The following is a 24804-nucleotide window of genomic DNA, read 5'->3' as shown; positions in this document are numbered from 1 at the left end:
ATTCCAGTACCATTCTCACACATTTTCACCCATACGCACTATCCTCAGAAACACACAAACATACACACACACTCACACTAACATATACATTAATTCAACAAAGAATATACATTTTCATCAAACATAAATAATAAATAAATAAATCCAATCAAATATATTTAAGATATTTAAAATATGTGCAGATGCAATGACTGATTTGTTAAAGAAGAGAATGGCCAGGGCATCAACATGGCTTCTTCCTGCTCTGCCGATCTCTTGTATGTAAGCTGCAAATATAATGTGTGTATATATATATATATATATATATATATATATATATATATATATATATATATATATTATACATAAATGCAGATGTACATTTTGCTAAAAATATTAGGAAAATTGTTTCTAGTTTTAGGTAAACTTTGTTAATAAATAATATAATAGGTAATAAACAGCTCCAGAAAAAAAGGATTATTTGTGTCATGTTTGAGCTGAGAGAACAGATTAGAACTTAAAGCACAAAATAAAGTTGTATAAGCTCAGGTCAGTTTGTTTGCATCAGCAGATCAAAACTTCATTATCTATTATCTTGTTTGTGCTCAATGCTCAATTATGTGCTCATTGCTCAGACTGCAAATAGTTTTGTTGACTTTTATATCTAATATTGGAGCTTAATTATTCTTACATTATGACCAATGTTGTTTAATTCTGTGTTCGCAATCAGAGACGTAGATAACAACGTCTCTGTCGCAATGCATCTTTAACTGACTGGCTGTTGATAACCTGAAAAAAGAAGAAAGCAGTGTAGTGTGAGGGCTAGTTTAAATAATTAGACCTTGGTTACACAGGATTATCATCCCACCAAGGCAAATTACAAGCATCTGGATTTAAGCTCGCTCGGTAGGCATGCTAGAATAATGGCCATCACAGGTTTTAGTCCTGCATGTGTCATAATCTCTTTCTCTTGTGTACTATGACTATGTAAATTGCTTAGCAGTTGAATTTAAAATTTAGAAAAAATTACCGATTATTTACAATAATAATTATTTTAACTTAGCTCTCTCAGCCATCATAGCAAATATTGCAAGTACAATAGGACAATGTAAATAGTTCTATTAGAATGAGCAGTGGCTTGTAAAATTTATTATAAAGCTGTTTGTTATAAATGAGCATTGATAAAACAATCAAATTAAATGGATGTACAAATACATTATCGATTTTTAAACAGAATAAATTGTATTATGTAAGCCAAAAATGTACATATCATTGGTAAAAATAAGGATTTTGACGGTACTATTAATCCATGTAATTAATGTAATCCGAAATTACATTTTTCATTTATTTATCCGAAAACTATTCAACTTATGAAGAATGAAAAATCTCATACAAAATCAATCGTTTCGTGAAAATGAGTCATACCATTGAAATACTTAATTATAATACTGATCAAGAGATAATTAATTTGCACAACGAACCACCTTTAAAAATTTGCTAGTTAACTTACTATTAACATCGCCTCCGCTATAACTTCGTCTGTACCTGCTGACTCTTCGTATACAAAGGGGCAGGTAATCCAGAATAAACGTTAAATTGACATAACAAACAAGTTGATTGGCTGAGCTAAGTCGGGATCTCGAGATGACGAAAATGCTCTCCTCTTTTATTTAATGCACTCTGCCTTTTTTTTTATGCACCGCTCTTTTTTTAATTGTACGCCGCTTTTATTTAGTTTTGCACTCCTCTTTTTTCTATCTCGTGGCCACGACATAGCTAACTCGTGGCCACGAGAAAAAAGAGGAGAGCAATTTAAAACAAGAGAAGCACCGCTCTTTTTTTAATTGCACGCCGCTTTTATTTAGTTTTGCACTCCTCTTTTTCTAGAAAAAAGAGGAGAGCAATTTTAAAAAAGAGAAGTGAATGTCACCTCTATGCCACCGTATGTTTGTGTGGAACAGCGTTCGTTTATTTTAGTTCGTGGAAACGAAAGAACAGAAAACAAAACCAAAAATACAAACATCGTCAACAAAGTAAAATACAAAATAATACAATCAATAAACAGCATTACCAAACTTTAATAATGATGTAAACTTGTGTAAAGATCCATTTGATATGTGAGGTTTTAATGAAAAGATTATTAAAATCATACATAAAAACAAAATAACAACAACAATACAAGCAACAATAATAATGTAACAAATAAAAGAACAATATATAAGAAGAATAAAAACGATACACGACAAGTAAATAACAATTTGAGCATAACGTTAAAAGTTTAAACAGTCATTAAAGGTGCTGTTATTTAAGATCAATTTAATGTGTCGCATGAATGTATGAGTAAATGATTGTTTAATTTCTTGAAGCACGTTGCACAGCAAGCATAAGACAATTTTATCACAATGTAAACACATGTAAAACACGATCAAATGTGTTAAATTTTACAGAACTAATAGCAACTTCCTAACATTTGTTTTTGTTTTAATGATTGACGCGTATCGCTTTAATTAATGGTGCGCATATATCGTATTACATACTATTTCATGACCAACCAGTGAACGTATGAAGTATTAAAACGTTTACAAACGTACATATATGGCGCAATTTTACTGGAACTGATTGGTTAACACGTAAATCATCTTTGTAGATCAAAACTCTTACTTTAATTGACATTTCGGAACCCGACTGTAATGTTAATACCTCAATGTCTCTCGCTCAAAAGACATTGCACACACTTTTAAGTGTTGACATGTTATTTCCAATAATGCAACAATAGGAAACGATTCATGCAAAATTACAAAATGCAACTACATAATATTATCAATATCGAAACTTCAGTTTTGTTTCAGAGTTTGAATAATTTAAAAAAGGAATAAGATTTAACAACGTTAAAGATGGAATAAGATATAATGTTGCTATTAGTTTTGTTAAGCTGTTTGGCAGCCAGTCTTTCGTCTCCATTAAGTGAAAATACTGAAATGTATGCAAAGTCATCATGCATGACTGGTTCTGGCAACAGCCGATTAGTTCTGTGAAAAACTATTCCAATCCAGGTGTGGTCTACCTTATTTTTCCAGTAATTGTTTGTGACATATTTTCTTTTGATTGTAATTGAGTATTTTACATTCCTATGCTTAAAACGACGGATGACATAAATGTATTGGTGTGTTTAACAATTGTTTCGACTTTATCAAAATTACTCTTTTGGTACCATATATAAATTAATTCAACGACACCATTTGTCTTCGACGCATAATTGTTCATCATATACTATAATGGAATACTTGCATACTATAACGATTTGTGCAAACAACATACTAAGTCTACAACTTCAACCTTTAATAACACTACATGAGACTTTCAATCACCAACATATACACAAACATTTCTTCGATATTGCAACACACAAACATTGATAATGCAGACATAACATATATCCATAAACATGTGTGCGGTTTAAAATAGTGTTCCGTGTGCCACACATACAATAGTGAATACTTTATATATTACAATAATGTAATACAAAAGTCACTGGTCTTATATGTATTTTTTTTATATACACAAGTAACGTTTTACACAGCTTAAACGCCACGCTTCTTCTCTACTTGTTTCACCATAATCGGAAAACATATATCCATGCATGTCGCTAGTATTTTGTGTGTGAAAAACACACGAGGAAAATATTCTGTTTTGACCAAGTAGTTAGTTTTTTTAATGTGTGTGTGTTGTATATACGCTATATTAATCCTGTAATTTATATCCGAATGTGGGCCTTTCTCCTCAGGTTAACGTGGCAACTGAAAGAATTAACATATTAATCGAATGTCCATGCCTACATTATACGAAATCATATATTATTTTCCATTATAGGACATCACATTATATATGACCAATGCAAAACACAATCTTTCGCGTCATCAATAACTAATAATCGATGAGGCAAGGGTAAAAACATTCTTGATGGGAAATAAGTCATTTTCAGGAAATAGTTGTGAACAAATGTGTTTAGTTCCGCTGTATACAACTGTCATACTCTTACATGTTGAATTTTGTCAAAATAGTATGAACGAATAAAGGAGAATACATAATCATGGCTTACTGTATACGCGTATGTGTAAAGTCCCCTTCACGCTAAAAAGTTAACATTCATATATGGTATATTCAAGTGTTTTTATCGTTTTATTGTGAACACAAATTGTTATTACTTTGAAAAACACAAACTATGCTCAGCGCTGAAAGTAATAAACCCACGCCAATCAAAATTACATTAAAATTAAGTATGTTTACCTATGGTTGTTAGAATATTTCTGAAACTGCCATCATGGAGCATTGCATGTGTGCGAGGTTATGTTTTTTAAATAAACTTACAGCTAGGAACACCACGCTACATATGATTCACCGCATTTTATTGTGCCAGTGTTTGGCTGGTTTTCAACATGTAAAATGTTTCGCGCATTTAAGTAGCAAATGTCAACATGTATGTTAACACCGGATCCGTACACCGTACCATTCGGTACCCAACAAACATGCACATATCAATCCGATGTTGACTGAATGATGTTTCCACCTAATATTTAGGTAAATGAAGTTCAGATAATCGGCCGATGTAGAACGTTTGTGGTTTCTATTCGATACTGTGGGTTGGAGTGATTCCGTTCAATTGAAACATGGTTCCGACAATGGCCCGATTTCTTTCAATAAACTTTTATTAAATGCACAATAAATGAAAAAAGTAGCTCATCACATTCAATGTAAATGAAAAAAAAATACGATTAATGTTATGTGAATGTATTCTAAGCACGAGGAATCTAATAAACTATAACAGCGTGAAACATTGTGTATTGTGTACTTTTTTTTCATTTTTATTACGAAGAACTGGTTTTTTAATTGTGGATCCATAGATTTAAGTTACTGTCTACGGTAAGCAGTAACATTGTTTTGACGTATTTTTCTAAGATTGTCTGGTTTAGGTTGCTTACATTCACAAATGGTTCGGGTGATACATATATATATGACCTTCATATTAGTTACATTAAGTGTTATATAAGACCCTATTTAAATGATTATATATTTTAAAATTATATGTAAATCGCCAATTTCTTGTGTTAAGTCTGCAACAGCTAAGACTACTCAACACACGATCACGAGCAGCAAAAAGCAAAGAGACTAGGGCTAATGGATTTATAAAAAAACACATATAGTTTTGTCTGTCCTTTCAATCTATGTGTTTTAAATTGTGGTATAAAAAGCTCATATGTACATGATTTAATTTAATTTAAAAGTAAATACCGTATGATTATAAGTTAATATATATTTTTTTTTACCAAAAAAAATATTTGTTATAGTATTTTGTTTGGGCTTTTTCTTAGTATTTCAGCAATGACTGCTATCAGATCGTAAGGTCAATGACAGTATAACAAGATTCAATGGAATTATCAGAATGCGATTTTGACTATTAGACAAAATTCGGTCGAATGAAGACAGTGTGTCGAGTTCGATGTCGGACAAAAATTGCCCGCAATTATGTCCTGATATGGGGTTGATAGAAACAACGATATTCACATCAGTGCAACGTCCGGTTAAGCTTTTCGCATCTAGGAATAACTGGTTGGAACGATGGCAGTATGCACGTGCCGATGTAAAGTGGACATCGCACATTGTTTCAGTTCCAATCTCGGACCGATGTATGCAATTATATCGAGCGTATATACAAAACTGTATCGTCCCTATATTGAGTCGATATAAAATGCCTGCAGAGAAGCATCGAAGATTTTCCCACATTAAAGGTGCCTTTTCACAGATTTTGGCATGTTTTGAAATTTGTCATTAAATGCTTTATATTGATAAATGTAAACATTGGATCTAAAAAGCTCCAGTAAAAATAAAAAATAAAATTAAAAAAAGGAAAAAAAGTAGCCGGCAGTAGGGCTCGAACCTGTGACCCCCAGAGTCCTGGAGTAAAAACCAATTAGACCGCTCGGCCATGCTGCCAGGTACATGTCAATGACATATTTTATACCTTATATAAGCAATCTTCGTAGTTTAACAAAATTAAACGACAACAACAGAACTCTCCAAATTATTCAATCGTTTCGCGTTGCAACGCTTTATAATGTTCAGGTTTTTAAATCGTCAAAAGGTGTATATAATGGCTATATTAGACCCTGGTAAATGTTCAGTATTACTGTTTCCTCACAAATATCATAACTAAAACGAAAATTTGCGAAGAATCTGAAACAACTTGTTTCAATTTTGTCAATTTACCAAAACGTGAAAAGATCCCTTTAAATCAATTTTATAAACGATCGATACACCAAGAACGTTTCTTGTCCAATCTCACATTTTAAGGGGTGTTGCGGCAGTTTATTTAAGCGAGGATATATTTATAGCAACACCGATGATGCTATTATCACAACTCAATATTTTTGTTATCAGTATCATCAGAAATGACCGAGTTGGTTCATAATACAATTGTCAGTGTTCGATCCCAGGTGGGGTTAGCTTTTTTTGAACTTTTTTTCTTTCTTTAATTTCATTCTTGTTTTATACTGGAACCCTTTAGTCCTGTTGTTTACATTTATCAATTTAAAGCATTTAATCACAAACTTCAAAACATGCCGAAATCTGTGAACAAGTACGTGTCAGTTATTAATGACTAAGGTCGAGTTTGATACTGTATGGTATTATGTTTGTGATAAAATATTGTTTTTTATTAATGTCTTTTGGTAAGCTGTTGTGATCCCAGTTAAGATTGTAAACAATTTCTAATGGTTATGCATATTTCTAACAATCTATGTACTGGAACTTGGGTTTTGCCTAATTGCTGTATTTTATGAAATTTGACGTAGACGGTAGGGTTAGTTAAAACAAAAAATCTCTGTTAAAAGTGCGGTGACCTCCGTTTTTTAATTTGTGTTTTATGATGGCAATACGTAGATGAACATATTTGAGCAGTTTCGCAGAATTCTATTTGACAGACATTTTTTTAATTATATTTATGTGGTTACAATAGCAAAAAAAATGACGTTTTTTGGGTGACATAAAAATTATAAAAAATAAATTTCTTAAAATTTAACTTGTGTACTCCAATTTATTTGTAGTATGTGGTTTAATTAAATGGTATATGAAGTATCTTAAATTATATAATATCTACATGTTGCCAATTTCATATGTTATTAATCAATTTTACGCAATTAGAGATTTTTTCAGTTTTATTGAAAAAGTACATGTTATATAATAGTGAATAAAATCAAAACAAGGTCGGTGACCCTATGTTTTTATTTCATTGTTCATATAGTATTTGTATATATATCTTAAATATAAATTTTGGACAAAATCTATTTGATGAAAAAAAATCGGCAAAACTGCAGTAACACCCATTAACCGCCCAATGAAGATTATACAGTTGTAGATTATTTAAATTATTATAAACATCCTTTAAAGAGCCACTATATATTTATATTCATAACATTCTTTAATTTTCAATTTATGTTTGTAGAAACATCGATACATTTGTTAACAAGAGATAGTCAAATAATTCATGTATAAGCAATGGTTAGTTAAAGTTTAGATGGGTTTTCGTTATGAAACAATTTTATATGTATACTTTAAATAAATTTATTAAATTCATAATGAAAGGGCTGTAAAGTGTTAACGACATGTATTTATGCCAAACATGTGGTTCTGGTTATTTTTAATTGTGATATATTTCATGTTTTACGGTTTTGCTATGGCAATTTATCTCGAATTGAGATATGAAACAAATTTTATATATACCTGCTGCTTCAGATCTTGTGTTATTTCCTTCAAAGTTGCAAAATGTTGCTCATTTTTACAGAACACTCGAAAAATATGTTCTTTTAAATGCGACTTCGAGACTCTCTGCAATACAAAACACATTTGTTTACTAAAAGCAGACCTATCGCGTACGCAGCTCTGTCAAACTATAGTAGTCTTTTGCAATGTATGCTTCTGCAGTATAAAATGTTAACGATCTAAATTAAAAAAACTATGTCAGGCAGAAATGTGTCCCTTATCAGCTGCTGTTATAAGAGAACACTAACTGTTAACATATAATCATTAAAACATGACTCATATAATAATGGCTTTTGACCGGTTTTATGGCTATCCATAAATGACACTTTAACCATAATTAATCACAAACAAAAGGCGGATACTCATTATGAGTATGAATAAGAACGCACGATAAACAGTTATCACACATTGTAATACAACAATATTCTGCAGTTAAATGAAATAATAATATCACTTATCGTGATGTCATTTTGGGTATTAGTTCAAATCGAGACCGCTAGACAAAACACCAAGAAACATCCAAGAAGGCCTATTGATATTTGTTTTATAAGCCTCACACTATGAACGAGTGCGTTGTTTTTTTATACAAAATAATTTATTTTATTAAGCTCTGTGTTAAACTCGTTCAGCCGTTTAAGGATTTGATATTTGTTGTATACAAACTAATGGTAGAACTAACCAATTGGACTGTTGCAAAATCGGGTTCGTGTTTGCTATAGAAAGCAACGGTATTCCACACGTTGGGCGTATAATCCACCTCAACGAACTGAAAACACAAACATCACATGCAGTGGTCTATGCCCTCAAGCGTGTTATGTATTCCGAACGTTTGTGCAAGTTTTTTTATTAATAATTAATATCAATTAAATAGTACTGTTAAATCATGTTCAGAGATATATCTATGAATAACGTTACTAACGTCACTTATAATTGTTCTTACAAATAAACGTATTGGCAAATAATGATTATTGCATTTTTAGCATATACAATCTGTGTCGATCATTTTATCAGTTATAGTGAACAGTTTTTGAGAAAACAAAACCGATTTATTGCATGCATATTCGTATATTGAACACTAGTTTAATTTATATTTTAGGGAAGACACTAAAGCGATAAAACAAGGCAATTATTTAATATTGTTCAGCTACAAAATTAAGATGGTTAAATACCTGACACATAATGTCATTTGAGGAAAGGCCGCGTTCAGCGATTTTTGTATCCAGTTGGCTTTTAAACTGAAGTAAATAACAATATTACAACCATACATATATTGATTCATTCCAATAATAGCATATTATTTATTCGATATTATTTTGCTTAATAAAACTTGATTTCCTTTTTTTTCAGTTTGAAAGTATTTCTTCATTTTGTTAGCGTGCAAAAAAGATTCGTACAAATCAGTTCGTTGAACATTACAACGTAAGGTTACAAAATTATTATTAAATACTATCAAGCGCATTCATCTAAAAATTAGTAGATACAAATAATTAAACTGGTCTGTTAAATATGTAATCTCATACGTATTATATGACACAAATGCAATTTTCTGCTTTTTAAGAAATGAAATCTTTACCTCTTCAACACTGGGTGGTTTAATCTCAGCAACAAATTTGTAAAGTTTTCGTAACAGAACATTTTGCAATAGTTTTCTTGCTTCTTTCCATGTTGTTTCCCCTTCGACGAGTATTTGAATACGCGATGGGTCAGGTTCTTGCGTTGACCTCAAATGTTCGAGCTCTTCCCGTTTTGGATACGGTAGGTTCAATATTTGAGTAATAACATCGTCGGTTAAAGCGCAAAAAGCGTTCATGTCGTCTTTAGCTTCAAACAACGTTTTGTCTGTTCTGAAAACAAGTCACCCGCACATTTATTAAGCGAATTTTAGTGTGCAAACTTAACCATTCCATACTTTTGATTACTTGAGAATACTTAACAAATTTAAATGCCATCCAATAACCGAGTATAGTTTAATTAAACTCTAAATTACTTTAAACATCTCTGAAAAGGGAAACCACGTTTTAATATGTCATTTGATTTGATAAAGCGTGAATTGTTTAAATGGTTCCTAGTTTTCCGAATTGTATTACACTTAGGTTTGTAAATTCATTGATTCCTTACCCGTCTGTTCCTTTAAACATAATAAGAGCGTTGACTTTTCTTAACGCTTCGACAATCCTAAACATATAAATAAAATGAAAGTGTTAAAAAGAATAAAGACTCGGGAAAAACACAACATGTTAATGAATAAAAAAACTTATTTGACGACTGTATATAACTCTCAGATTTCATCTGGAAAAAAACTTAAACAAACATTGATCACTTCTGGTTGTCTTGTTTAACTATTTAATAACAATTTATAATCGTTTGCTTAGTGTGAAAGCTTCAAATATAACGATTTACAATTATGGTATGTTTTGTGGTTTTTCACAGATTAATCTTGGTTGTATAATACAAGTTTTTTGGTCTTTGCAATTCATAATTATAAGTACTAATAACGTCTATTTTCAAAATTAAAATGACGTTGTAAACTAACGTTATTATTACTTTGTATGTAACATTATTTTTATGTTTGTACAACGTGTTTGTGTAAGCTCAGTACCTTAAAGGGACTTGCTCATAAATTTTCTTATGTGTGTTATATATTTTTTTAAATGCATAAATTTATATTATCCGACAAAACCACATTATTGTCTCCGATAATTATAATGGCAATAAAAAACGTAAAGCACACAAGTCTGCTTTAAACGAGATTTGATACGATAGCTCTAAAACGAAAGGTTGTTATAGTTATGAGCGTCGTTGTTTATTTAAAATTCAATTTAAGTAGTTTCCTTTTTGTCAATGAGAAGCATTACAAATACTTAAACATTGTATTAGTTTTGATCGTTGTTTTTTCCATGCAATATCGGAAAGTTTAACTGTTTCCGACAGAAATTTTATTTCGCTTGTTGGAATAAAAAAATGTTCTCCATTTTTATTGTATTGTCTTTTTTTAATGGTCATTCTGTTAAGTTGTTAGCAAGGTCTTTTCAAGATAAAACATAAATTGAATGTATATTTTGTTAAATATGTTAATCATATATTCATTTTCTTAAACCTGGTTATGATATTGTAAGATTTGCTGTAGGATTATATTTACTAAATTAAATTAACTAAACAGAACACATATTTTGGTGTTATACGCCTATTCTATAAAGGTGAAATAAATAACGTTTCCATGTATACAACGCTTTCGATTTAAAGCAATCAAGAAATAGTTATTGTGTCTATATTTACGTACATTTCGCCTGCGATGAACGTTGTTTTATGTTGATAAGCCATGTCTTTCAGTTTCGCCTGAATGAAGAACAGCTCGTCTAAATCCCGTTTTTCCTATAATGCAGGCATCACTTAATGTTATAAAGGAAGTTACGATCATTTCATTTCATCTTACTGCATTAACAAACAAGATGTGTTTGTGAAACACTATGTACCCCCAAATGTTTGACATTTGACCTTGAATGATGACCTTGACCACTCAAAATGTGCAGCTCCATGAGATGCATACACATGCCAAATATCAAGTGGCTATCTTCAATAATGCAAAAGTTATCGCCAATGTTAAAGTCTGACGCAAACAAACCAACAAACAGCCAGGGCAAAAACAATATGTCCCCCGGTATAGACTGGGGGGCATAAAAATAAATGACATATTGTAACAAATTATTTTTATATGCACGATAGTCATCCGCTTTATCAACGTAATAGTAAGCGACCATAACCACTCGATTTATATTTGGTTGTCTCAAAGTCGTTTCTTAGAACATAAAACATTGGCAATGTTGTTTTTGAAATCGTATACCAAACAAGTGTGCACATTCATGCATTTAAATATTGAGCAAGTGTTTACATAAGACCCGTTCAATATTTGTATGATATGAAAGAAACACTTTTTGTTTACAATTAATCAATCCACTTATTGATTGTTTTTGCACACACGGGGTGACTAGAGATGCCTATTACTAGGGTTTATTTAGCAGTTTTATCTTGACACAACGCTTGGCGGTAATATACATGTTTATAGGTGTTCTAACTAATTTGCAAAAGGAATACAAGAAGAAGATAGTACACGGACAAAAGCTTCTTAGAAATAACTAATTTGAGCTGATGCAGTTTGTGTAGGAAACACATCTTTAAAATTAGTTTTAATTATGGAATAGTCCTTTAAAACCTGCCTAACGCTGTCAACGTTCGCAATGCTTAGACGATTTTTTTTAACGCTTTGCTTAAACGTAACGTATCAACTCGATCTTTCAGTTATAGTATTGTCAGACATTTTCTGTCACTGAAAAAATAAGTATGTCTACAGGTTATCTGTTCTTATGGATATATATGTGTCAGACCTTGGTTCTTTGTTAAACAATTATATGTTGCTGGTTGAACATTTGACAATAAAGCGTATCATTCACTGAAGACATCCATCAGGGCTTTTTGAAGTCCGCCCATAGGATCACACAATGCTTATAAATGGCTTCGTCACTCCTCTTATAGATAAACAGTTGTACAACAATCGTTTATGAAAAAGTCCGCGATCGCGTTAATCTTATGGATAGTTCCTTATGGATAGTTGGAAAATGATAAACATTGTTGTTATGTAATGTGCATGTATTCTTTTCACATTATTAAAGAAATTAAGTACTTCATATCAGCAAGGTAACCAATGTAAGGGCTGTCATACCTTGTCTCGGAAACAGATCTGATATCTGTTGTTCACTTTAATCGCGCGGATATATTTAATGCATCGTTTGTGATCAAATCTGCTGATCATTCCGAGCATCAAGCAATCACGCGCACATGAATCCCATGTATCTGCATCAATCCCATTGCGCACGTTAGTCACAATCTATAAGACAGGGAATATGCAATTAATATTTAACAGAACTCAAATGTAAATCGCATTTCATGTAATTTTAATAGATTTCTTTAAGCTACAACTCTGATGCATTATGTAAACAATTGAAACAACACCCCAATGTGTGCTTTGTAGAAGAAGTAGTGCTGTTGTTGTTGCTGTTGTTGTTGGTTGTTGCATACGTGGTGGTGGTGGTGGTAGTGGGTGATTGGTGGGTGGTGGTAGTAGTTAGTAGTATTAGAAGTAGTAGTAGTAGTAGAAGTAGAAGTATATAGTAGTAGTAGTAGTATATTAGTTATATAGTAGTAGTAGTAGTAGTATTGATTAGTTAGTAGTAGTATTGTTGTAGTAGTAGTTGTATTAAGTAGTAGTAGTAGTAGTAGAGTAGTAGTAGTAGTAAGTAGTAGTAGTAGTATTTATTAGTAGTAGTTGATTAGGAAGTAGTAGTAGTCAGTAGTAGTAGTAGTAGTATAGTAGTAATATGTAATAGTATTAGAAATTAGGTTAGTAGTATTAGTCGAGTATTATTATTCGTAGTATTAGAAGTAGTATATTATTAGTAGTCAGTAGAACTTAGTATTATTACCCGTCGTCGTCGTCGTCGTCGTCGTCGTGTGTCGTCTCGTCGCCGTCGTCGTCGTCGTCGTCGTCGTCGCCGTCGTCGTCGTCGTCGTCGTCGTCGTCGTCGTCGTCGTCGTCGTCGTCGTCGTCGTCGTCGTCGTTTGTTGTCGTCGTCGTCGCTGCCGTCGTCGTCGTCGCCGTCGTTGTCGTCGTCGTCGTCGTCGTCGGCGTCGTCGTCGTCGGCGTCGTCGTCGTCGTCGTCGTCGTCGTCGTCTGTCGTCGTCGTCGCCGTCGTCGTCGTCGCCGTCGTCGTCGTCGTCGTCGTCGCCGTCGTCGTCGTCGTCGTCGCCGTCGTCGTCGTCCCGTCGTCGTCGTCGTCGCCGTCGTCGTCGTCGTCGTCGTCGTCGTCCCGTCGTCGTCGTCGTCGTCGTCGTCGTCGTCGTCGTCGTCGTCGTCGTCGTCGTCGTCGTCGTCGGCTTCGTCGTCGCCGTCGTCGTCGTCGTCGTCGTTGTCGTCGTCGTCGCTTTCGTCGTCGTCTCCGTCGTTGTTGTCGTCGTCGTCGTCGTCTTCGTCCGCGGCGTCGTCGTCGTCGTCGTCTTTCGTCTTCGTCGTCGTACGTCGTCTTCGTCGTCTTCGTCGTCGTCGTCGTCTTCTCCGTCCGTAGGTCGTCTCTATCTCCGTCGTCGTCGTCGCTTATAGTAGTATTAGTAGTAGTAGAAGTAGTAGTAGTAGTAGTAAAAGTGGTAGTTGTAGTACTAGTAGATTCAGTAGTAGTAGTAGTTGCAGTAGTACTAGTAGTAGTAGTAGTTCTACTACCACTACTACTACTACTACTACTACTACTTCTACTAATAGTAGTAGTGCACCATACCTCGTACAGAAATCTCTTGGAATCAGTTCTGCCTTTATATTTCCATTCTGCGTCCTTTAAAATACAGTGAAAAGAATAACATCATTTAACATTTCTGGTTAATATATCATTTGCATATAATGCGACATACATTTATGATGCTGTTAGGGCGCATATATGTAATGCATATATCTATATTGTGTAAATTTAATTTAAATTAAAGTTTCATTTATATGTGATATGCGTTAACGAGTTCAACGTTGTTGTTTATTCCAAAAAATATACGTATTAGTTATTGAGTACATTCTCCACGCCACATTCATGACGTTAAATATATATACTTAAATGTTCAATTGAACCAGCGCTTATCAAAATTTGCAAAAGTTTAATACTACGGTTTCCATTTCAATTCGATTTCCATAAACGTAATCTTTAATCTTGGAAATATTTTCGTTGCGTTATTAAATATTTTTAAAAACAATATTACTCAAAGAAAACGTAAGTGTCTTTGTTGCACAATTCGGTGTTAAATAAATTTAGCACTTTTACTAAATATATTTAGCAAAAACAACTATACCCATTCAAATGCGTTCTGTGTACGGAAATACTATATATACCTGATTGTCAGATTTTACATTGAGTAATTCCTTGATGAATTCGATGTCATCATCTGTCAATCCATATGTGACAAATTCGGGTTCTAATTTGTTCTCTTTGATCAAATGGCTGAACATTTGTATCGCAGCTACTTTGTGCTGTGTTATGAAAATAGAAACACAAAATAGACGCGTGTTGATTCTCTTTTTTGTGAATGTAACCATACGTAGTGACATTCTATATTCTTTATGTATATATTGTATTAAAGATACGTTGTTTCTACCGAAAATGTGTCGGTCTTTATGAGCTGTACGTCATTCAACATAATATGGTCATACTGTACGGTTAGAGAGACATGGACATTGATAAAATAAAACGACTCATACCGTCCAGTTGCAATTTGACTGCATTTCTTGAACAAAACGTTCCTCAAACAAGGACGAAAATGGCCCATGTCCTACAAAAATTATAAAAATGAGTCATGGTACAAATGTATATGAAAGTGGTAAACTGTAGTACTAAAACAAAATTCTATACGTAAAATACATGTCATGCCATGAGAACAATTATATAGACAATCCCAGAAATCGATTACTCCCGGATAACCGCCCCTGAATACTCGCGCGCGCCGCCATCTTGGAACTGAAGAACAATGCAGGGACCTATATGTTGACCCTGAACAATAAAACGAAGTGACGCGACTTTATAAAATATATTTGAAGATTTAGATGGTTTCTGTAATCGATACAATATTCATATAACAGTTCGAATTTTTAAAAATAAATATTTGTATCGGGTCCATCTGCATTGTTTAAGAGTCATAAAACCAGAGACGAAGATCCACGACTCTGAAAAAAGTCAGCATGAATTAGTCCTTTATTTTCATTTGACATGTTATTAGAAGGTGACGCATGGTATCTTATTTTAATAGCAGCATCTACACATGTGGAGATATATGGAGTCACAGACATATCAATTAACACTTTAATCCACCATTGGGACATCGTCTCCCACTTTCGTTCCTCAATCGCAGATGGTGTTTCTTTTACCATTAATTAATTTCATTAAATTAACAATCCGTAATTACCGAAGAAACATCACTGCGTTCGTGTTTTAATAGTTTATTTTAAAATTTTGACTGTATAGTGAACATTTAAAGCCTCCTCACACATAAGCGAAAGTCTCCCGACGTCAACTTGCGTGTACTAGCGAATAAGACTTCAGCAAAATTCGTTCTCATTAGTATATGTACGTTGCACATCGTTGGTGGTGTTCGAATGGATGCGTTTGTGAGCTTTTGCGTCCGTTGCGATTGGTTATGTTCGTCAGAAAATGTTGAAAAATTGCTGGCGAATAAAGGTTTCGTCTATCGTTCGTTTAAATTCGTTTCAATACGTTAGCCGATCGGAAAGTCTTCGCATAGCGTTCGTCAACTGGCGTTAGAGGTCGCAGCTCTCAGCTAATTTGAATATCATGTTTACTTGATTTGCATATCAAGCGAAAGAGAACGATCCGAAAACAAATATTTGCTATAGATTGCGAATTGTTGCGAACTATAGCAAGGATTTGCGTATTGAAGCGAATTGAATCCGACGCATTTAACCGATTTATAACGATAAGTTAACGTTCAGAAAACGAACTGTATACGCTCGTATTCGAGTCAATCCGAAGGGTAACTACGATAAGCGAATCTATGCGAATCCATCCGAATAATAGCGCTCCTGATTGTTTTAGTAGTTTGTACAGACATATGCCTATATTTCATATATATATATAGATATATATATATATATATATATATATATATATATATATATATATATATATATATATATATATATATATATATATATATATATATATATATATATATATATATATAATGTTGAAGGTATCATTATTTCTTCGTCAAATGGAAGATATACAACGCCTGAAACTACAGTATGTTGCTGCTATAATGGCTAATCAAGAAGTAGCACAGCTTCAACTAAGCATAGACCGGTTTCTCAGAGGCCGACTAAGGTTGAGAAGAGGAGCCAGAGCACGTAGTATCTGGAGAAGACCATGGCTGCATCCCGGGAGTTGGCGCCAATTTGGTATCTATGATCAGCTCATGGTTGAGCTCAGAAGAGAAGATCCTGGAACATTTAAGAAATTCCTCCGCATGCCTACTGAAATGTACGATGACATTTTGGGAAGGGTTCGTCATCGCCTCGAGAAGCAACACACCCGGTACAGGGAGCCCTTGAATCCAGGGCTAACGTTAGCTGCCACACTACGTAACCTGGTTTCTGGTGTAAAGTACTCAGACATACAGTATTCCTGGCGGGTCGCTGAGAATACCCTCTCTGTAGTGGTCAGAGACGTGTGTCATGCTATATGTGAAGGATATGTTGATGAGGTTATGACAGCCCCTTCCACACCTGAAGAATGCAGACAACTGGCTGATGGTTTCCTCAAGAATTAGAACTTTCCAAATTGCGTTGCTGCTATTAAACATAGCTATCAGAAAGCCTGCCAGTTCTGGTTCCTTATATTATAATTATAAGGGATTCTTCAGCATCATCTTACTGGCCATTTCCGACTCGGACTACAAGTTCGTATGGCGTGATCTGGGTGGTGAGTATTAGTCTACATAAATTTAACTGCATTATTTTGTAATTACATACATTATATACATTTAGTGCTGTTTTCAATGTACAGTTGTATACTGACAAGTTCTTATCCTTTTGTATTTTCAGGATACGGTTCAAGTGGAGATGCCAAGATTTATAATGATTCAAAATTTCCGGAGATGGTGCAGGATGGTTCTATTGGATTTCCAGACCCACCGCCCTTTCCAAATGACACCGTCGACATGCCCTATTTCTTGGTTGGAGATGACGCTTTCAGCCTAAGCGAAAACGTGCAGAAACCCTATGGACATAGAATCCCGACAAGAGACGAAAGAATCCTGAACTACCGGTTATCCAGGGCTAGGAAAGTATCAGAAAATGCATTTGGGATTTTGGCCAACCGATTCCAGGTACAGTAAAGCTCCGATATTAAGGCCAGGTAAAATAGTGGTCTCAATAGCGGAGTGGTCTTAATATCGGACCATTTTCCTTCATAAATTAACCATTTGGGACTTGAATATTGTCAAAAACCGAATATATTTTTAATCTTCGAAGTGGTCTTAATAGCGGAACTTTACTGCAATACCTTTTTTCAAAACACAATTTTATTTATAAAAAAAAAAACTTTTAACACATAACAATACTGGTCATCTGTTATTTCAGATACTTCTCACAAAGATGAACCACAGCCCATCCACACTAAGGCTGATTGTAAAGACATGCTGCATTCTCCACAACTTGATGAGGATCAGGTACCCCACCATGCAGAATTCACTGGTTGACCATGATGATAGAGGAGGCGATCTGGTTCCTGGGGAATGAAGAAGAGGTCGCAACTTGGAGGATACCAGGAATGTCAATATCAGGGGCCACAATACAGCAACCAAAAAAGGCAAGATTGTGAGAAACACTCTGAAGCACTGGGTCAACTCTCCAGCTGGATGTGTGCCATGGCAAGACAGGATGGTGCCACATTAGAGATTGAAATAAAGTGTAACGTATTAGTGGAATAAATTAATAAAGAATATTGTTGTTATTGTATTGGCTTTATAAAGGGAAGTAATAGTAAAAGCAAGACACGAAATTTACGCAAAATCTTTAATGAAAAAGACTTCGTGCATAAGTCGGGAAAAAAGTTAGTCTATATCAAAACGCCCGGATGCAGAAACACCGTTTCGGAAATATTCGGCGGTATGCGCAATTATGCGCAAGGCTGCGCTTACATTCGTATCATTACGCTCTTAATAGCTCCTAATCGCTAACCGAAAAAAAACCAATATTATTTGCGCGACCTAACGCTTTCTAGCGAATTGCAGTAACTGTTCGTCAAACTTCGTAAATCATTTGCACCAACTAGTTCCTCTACGTTCACCTTTCGTTATAATATTACACAATGCAACAGATTTTCAAACAATTTCGGCAAAAATTCGCTAGAATTCATAAATTTACCCTTTTCGCCAGGCTTCGTCATATGGATTCGTCTATAGGTGAGGAGGCTTTTAAGAAAGAAATTAATACGTTGACGAAATGTAGCGAACATTGTTGGGACTATATTAGTTTACGTATGACTACATATGTTTCATGTTGAGCATTTTTATCGTACATTTAGATTGTATTAAGAAACTAAATAAAGCAAGCAAACAAGTAAGTAAATATTTAGAACAAGACAAACACAATTTGTTCAGGCTACATACTATGATTCTAACATTAGAATGGTATTTAAATGATCCAATAAAAATAGGGTTATAAGCAAAAGCAGATATTCACTTTTCAATTAAAAAACCTGCCATGCTCTGACATCTTACACATTCTCGCTAATGAATATCCCCTGGACAAGTACATTTAAAATCACACAAAAAATTCCAGCTAGAGATTTGTGTTTGAAAGCGATTTTTAAATAAAATATAAGAATAAAAAAACAACAAAGTTTTAGACTAAACCATTTACTTTTTAATAAGAAAAGTTTGCCACTACATGAAATCTAACAGCGTTTCGCTTATAAATATTTCCGGACCAATTTTTGTTAAAATCACACATTTAATTTCGGCTAGAGCTTTGACATTACCTTAAAAATGATACTTTAATAAGAAATATTATCAAAGAATTAATAAATAAATAGAAAAACAAAGATATGTACTATTCAATAAAAAAAAGTCTGTCTCGGTATTGAATCAAATACATTTTCTTAATGAATACATCTGGATCTATATACTTTTTTTATAAAGAAATAATAATGTTTTAATCAAAGGTAGATATCTGATTTTCAAAGAAATTGTATATCTCGGTCATATATATATAAATCTTAAAAAATTTCGCTAATTAACATCTCCTGAATTATTAACTTTAAAAATCACAAAGCTTACTTCAGACTTTATATGGGGAAATAACCTTTATAATTATCTTCGAATAAAAAAAATGCAATCAAGAAATAATTGTGTGTTAAGCAAAAGGCAAAACTGAAAGGATTTCTTTTTAAAACATACAGCAAATTCGGCCTTAAACACCCATGTACAACGCTGTTATCTGTCAAATTCTTCAATACCAAGATGGTGGCGGGGTCACGTAATAGCCAGTATGGCGGCGGTCAATTTATCGATTCTGGGATTGTCTATAACTGTGAATGTTTGCAAATCTTAAATAAGAAATAATATCAACCTCTATGTATATGTAGGTAACAGTTTAACTTACTAAATACAATCATATTCTAAAATGGCTAATCTAGATAAACGTGCAGTACCTAAATCATGACACAATCCAGCAATTTGGACGCACAGTTCATCTTCATCGGTAATTCCTAAATCAGGTTGTTGTTTTCGTAGTTTCTTTACAGTACGACCAGCCAGGTAGCACACTCTTTAACAAAAACGTTAATTTCATAATAAAAAACATTAATTGATGCACTATTTTTTTCGAATATCTTGGTAATATGATGTTTTTAATAATGTTGATAGTATACGTTACCCAAGTGAATGTTCAAAGCGGTTGTGGGATGCGCCAGGGTAAACAAAGTAAACAGCACCAATTTGTTTAATGCGACGTAATCGCTGGAACTCGGGTGTGTCTATTATCTTAACACACAGCGGGTGCATTGAAATATGACCATGAACTGGGTCGTTGAAAACCTGCAATCAACCTTTCAGCGTTTGGTATGCATTTCTTTTAAGTGTATATTTTTTTACTTTTACTTAATACTGTTCATTACGTAAACTAACACCAACGAAGAAAAACGTTTCTAATAGGTTATTTAAGACATGTATCTCCTTGAATTCCGTATATTACACAATTTAACAAGCATAACACAATACATAATTTGCACTTGCGTAACACTTGATTCGGCTCAATTTGTTTATTATTATCTTATAATATTGTGTAAATAAGTCAGTAAGCGTTTGAAATTTGTATGAATAACTGCTTGAATTACGATCTTCCGTTTAATCAGCATAACATGTTTAAGTTGTACCTTATAGTTCTGCGGATCCAACTCTGAAAACCAATTAATTGCCATTAATGTTAAAAGTGATTCAGACAAGAGACGTTAAAGAGAATTTTATAATTGAATTATACTTTGTTACAAAGGCTGGTGCAAACAACTCAAGACAATTAAAAATATAAATAATTAGTGTACACTTGGAGACTTTTTTAACGCACCACTTTTCAAACCTGAAAATCTCTTTAATGATTTAAGATTTTTATTTTAAATTTTAAATGTGATCATTTGACAACATTCCGAGCAAGCTGACGATACAATCATTGATCCGTGATTGGCCGCTTTAGCTTGTGCGTTATGTATGGTTTTGTCTTTTTGCACGTGCAAATGGTGAAACGCAATATTATTATAAAATGATTTTAATTTCCTGATTTAAGGTGGGTAATAAACCAAGAAAACATAAAATTATGTTTTTAATGTATGGCTCATATGAATATTCAAAAGCGTATCGCGCATTTTGGCAAATAGCATGCTACCCACCACACGTGATAAAGCGTCCGATCGTCAGGGATGAATGATTTTATCGTTTACTTGCATCAAATCACGGACTCCAGTAGTGCCTTCAGTTACAGCGAACGTTCGCTAAAGTTCGCGAACGTTCGCGAACGTTCGCTATTGAACGTTCGGCTCGCCGCGAACCGAAGCGAACCGAAGCGAACTCTCTCGGGAGGTAGTTCGCTAGCGAAACCAAGATGGCGGACAAGTAAGTTGTTGTTCAGTCTAACATCGATATTTTTTCCTTTTTTGTTGTACATAAAATGAATGAATTATAAACATAGTGTATTGTGTTGGTTAAGTACTTGGGTACCATGTATGTTCATAAAGAGTTGATAAAACATTAGCGTTTTTTGTCGAAAATCTTGCGCCGTTTTCATAGACGTTAAAATGGCGGGCGGCAAAGTTCAACTTTAAGTTGGAAGAACTATGTAAATAATGATTTTCCGAAAATAATCCTGGAAGAATTTCAAATGCTTCGTTTTCAAAAAAACTCAAATACAAAAACTTTTTTCTAGGTGGGGGACGGGATAGAATGTTCAATTATGGTCTCAGAAATTTATATAAAGTATCTCAAAATTAATGGCTTTAAAAATGCCTTGCTTTGCAAAAGTGTATTAAGATATACATTTGTTTAATCTAGCTCTGATTCAGCTGTGTTTTTATCTGGATGGAAAAGCCTCAACTTGACATTTGAAGATGGCTCTACATCAACAGCTTCAGTCGAAGCAATTGTCTACAGGTCCATAATCACTGACAAAGTGTGTAATAAAGAATACAGTGATTTTTTTTTTACCTGCGAGTCCTGCGTCCTGGACTCACAAAAACCTCTGGGGATGTAAAGTTTCGAATTATTTGAGTCCCAAAAATGCATTGAAATTTCTAAAAAAATAATATCGTTTAATATTTGGACTCATTCTTTCTATTCGGGGACTCATAGATTTGCTAGTTATCGAGTCCCAGGACTCAGATGAGATAATTTGTAAAAATATCACTGAAAATATAAGAGATATAAGAAAATTGTAGAATTTTACACGGAATGCCCTCAGTAAACAGTTATTGGAATCGCTTAATTATTTGTTTCAGTTTTATAATTGTGCTAGTTTATTTCACTTTGGGATTTTCATTTATAGAAATAAAAGAAATCAATAACACAAACATGTCATTCATCATTTTCTATACACTTCAGACCCGCAGGCTATCCAGAGACTACAGGAAATCTGGACAGAAATACATGGTAAGGCTGCTGCCAGCACATTTTAGCTGACATTTAAGCTGTTACAGGGCTCGATGTTAACCTGAAAACCAACTTGTCTTACGGGGCAGGTACTTCCAAAATCTACTTGCCCAGAACTAAAAGCCACTTGCCAGAACATGAAGTATCTAATATTTACTGTAAACATAAAAAAATGTATAAACCAAAGCTGATAGTTGTTGTGTTACACCTATGCAAGTATATAGTTGTTGATATTGTCTTCTTGTCTATAAAATTAACGATGACATATGTAACTGAAATGTCTTGAAATAGTTTAACAACTAGAGTTTAACATAACTTGCCCGAACCCAAATTTTACTTGTCAGGGGCAATAGTACAACCTTTAATGTCGAGCCGGGCCGGCTGAGCCCTGTGTTATATTCGTTTTCTGCCCACAGAGATGTTTTTCTCATTTCTAAGAATTTCAAAATTAATATAATCTAATATAATATATGAATGCACTTTTTACCGTATTTTTCAGGTAACCAGACAATAGTGCAGATAGCAGCTGAGGAGAATGGAAATCAACAGTGTAACATTGCTGGTAAGTTTGAATGTACTGTTGTCAAGACTATTCAGTAAATTTAAAAAATGACTAACAGAAATTTTGCCTTTCAGAGTATTAACATCATATCAGCACCTTCTTTGTTTAAATTTGGCTATTGATGTTTTTAAGTCCGGAGTAAGTTGAAAAAAGATGACACGGATAAGAAACGGGACCGTATCGGCAAATATCTAGTCGAAACTGAGTCACGTGACCGTAACTATCGATCTTTTATAATTAGCGTACATCGAATCGCCGAGGTCATACATTTTGATGTACCCACTCACGTCTTTGTTTTAATTATACTTTCATTTCTCGGCCGATTTTGAGAAATTATATATCATAAGAAAGCCTACGTTACGTAGTTTACAAATATATAAATATATATTATGTTTTTCTTTCTGATTTTGGCAGCCCGGCGAGTTATAACTTTAACTTTTGCAAATACCATACCGTTTAAGAGTTTTAGAATCTAGATTTACGGTTGGCATGTTCGTACTATATACCAATTTTTAGCGTTTATATTTGGAGTTCAGTTTTAAAAATTACATCTTGCATAGGAGAATAGAATTCTGTATACAATAGAAAATCAAAGCGCTGAAGGCACTGAATATGTTCGCTGTTGTATAATCTTAGACGCTACTCAGTTTTCAAAATTATGTTATAGCTTTTTATATCGAAAGTTTGAAATGACCACAACCCATTCAAATTTATAAAGAGTGTGTCTTAAATCACAGGTCGAGATGTGGGGTTTTTTCAAATCATTGATACAGCTAATCAGTATGCACAAGCTAATCTTATTTGACATGCATTAAGCCCCGTTTCCCCTGAAAGCGGCCAATATGTACAGATTTCAATGATAAACACTAGACTGGCCAACGTTGTCTTACAAGCTGTTAAATACAAACCATATACTGTACCAGTGAGAAAAGGCAGATGCGGTGGTTTAAGCAGACGCTTTTAGCATTATCGTCTGCTAAAGTTTACTGCAGTTATCCGCACAGGCAGCCACGGATTACAGTTCCTGCCGAAGCTAAGGCATACTGATTTGCAAAATTGCGTTTGCATTATTTGTGAGCTAACGCTTACAAATAGCTCACAAATAGAAATCAAAGCGCTGAAGGCACTGAAGTTGTTCGCTATTGCATAATTTAAGACAATATTCATTTTTCAAAATTAATCGCAAGTTTGAAATGAACACACACGCCATTCAAATTTATAAAGAGTGTGTCATAACGCACGGGTCGAGCTTTGTGTGCACTTTTTGTCATCCTATTTATTTCATAGAGATAACTAAGACAAAATAACAATTTGGCACTTTGTGGACGTTCTGAAAGCATAGAAAGTATGATGAAAATGGTAATGTGAACTAAATATAAAGACAATTTGCAATCACTATCATATTAAATGAATATTGTTGGAATATCGCATACCTATCTCACTAATAGAGCACTAATGCGCTTTTTCGGCGAAGCGGTTTTACTCAGCTTTTCATCTTACTGACTTTTACATAACGCCAACAGACAGGCATGAATATTTTCGAATATTTCATAGGCTGATTCGAGATACAACCTCTGAACTTTGGCTACAACACTGTGTCTGTGCTCAATGTAAAGGATGTAGCACTGTTCAGTGTAAGGAATTCTGGACTACTAGTACTCTCTGTATGTTCAAACGACACAAATTGTTGCCCAGTTTCCATTACGCGGTAAAAT

The 24804-nt window shown here is 33.9% G+C and overlaps 2 protein-coding genes across 7 annotated transcripts in view; one reads left to right on the top strand and one right to left on the bottom strand.

Annotated features, from left to right (window-relative positions):
• Nucleotides 1–3303: 3303 nt before the first annotated feature.
• The window catches only part of LOC127844452 (deoxynucleoside triphosphate triphosphohydrolase SAMHD1-like), a 47948-nt gene continuing 26447 nt past the window's right edge, over nucleotides 3304–24804 (bottom strand). For all 6 annotated transcript variants that reach the window (XM_052374663.1, XM_052374667.1, XM_052374662.1 and 3 more), the window contains 14 exons: nucleotides 20769–20791; nucleotides 20270–20430; nucleotides 20046–20161; nucleotides 15080–15150; nucleotides 14714–14851; nucleotides 14118–14171; nucleotides 12512–12676; nucleotides 11075–11166; nucleotides 9913–9969; nucleotides 9368–9638; nucleotides 8964–9029; nucleotides 8474–8560; nucleotides 7756–7860; nucleotides 3304–3776 (listed from right to left, as the gene is read on the bottom strand). In XM_052374663.1, coding sequence (XP_052230623.1) covers nucleotides 3765–3776; nucleotides 7756–7860; nucleotides 8474–8560; nucleotides 8964–9029; nucleotides 9368–9638; nucleotides 9913–9969; nucleotides 11075–11166; nucleotides 12512–12676; nucleotides 14118–14171; nucleotides 14714–14851; nucleotides 15080–15150; nucleotides 20046–20161; nucleotides 20270–20430; nucleotides 20769–20791 — 1418 coding nt within the window. In that variant the 3' untranslated portion in view covers nucleotides 3304–3764. The remainder of the gene's footprint in view (nucleotides 3777–7755; nucleotides 7861–8473; nucleotides 8561–8963; nucleotides 9030–9367; nucleotides 9639–9912; nucleotides 9970–11074; nucleotides 11167–12511; nucleotides 12677–14117; nucleotides 14172–14713; nucleotides 14852–15079; nucleotides 15151–20045; nucleotides 20162–20269; nucleotides 20431–20768; nucleotides 20792–24804) is intronic.
• On the top strand, nucleotides 17442–18333 carry LOC127844496 (uncharacterized). Its single transcript, XM_052374769.1, has 2 exons — nucleotides 17442–17718; nucleotides 17972–18333. Exons 1-2 carry the CDS (start codon nucleotides 17488–17490, stop codon nucleotides 18128–18130), a joined length of 390 nt encoding a protein of 129 aa, XP_052230729.1. The 5' UTR covers nucleotides 17442–17487; the 3' UTR covers nucleotides 18131–18333.

The sequence above is a fragment of the Dreissena polymorpha genome, chromosome 9 (assembly GCF_020536995.1).
Source record: "Dreissena polymorpha isolate Duluth1 chromosome 9, UMN_Dpol_1.0, whole genome shotgun sequence".
NCBI lineage: Eukaryota > Metazoa > Mollusca > Bivalvia > Myida > Dreissenidae > Dreissena > Dreissena polymorpha.
Note: the sequence above shows the minus strand (reverse complement) of the source record. Positions and strands in the feature narration are given on the sequence as shown.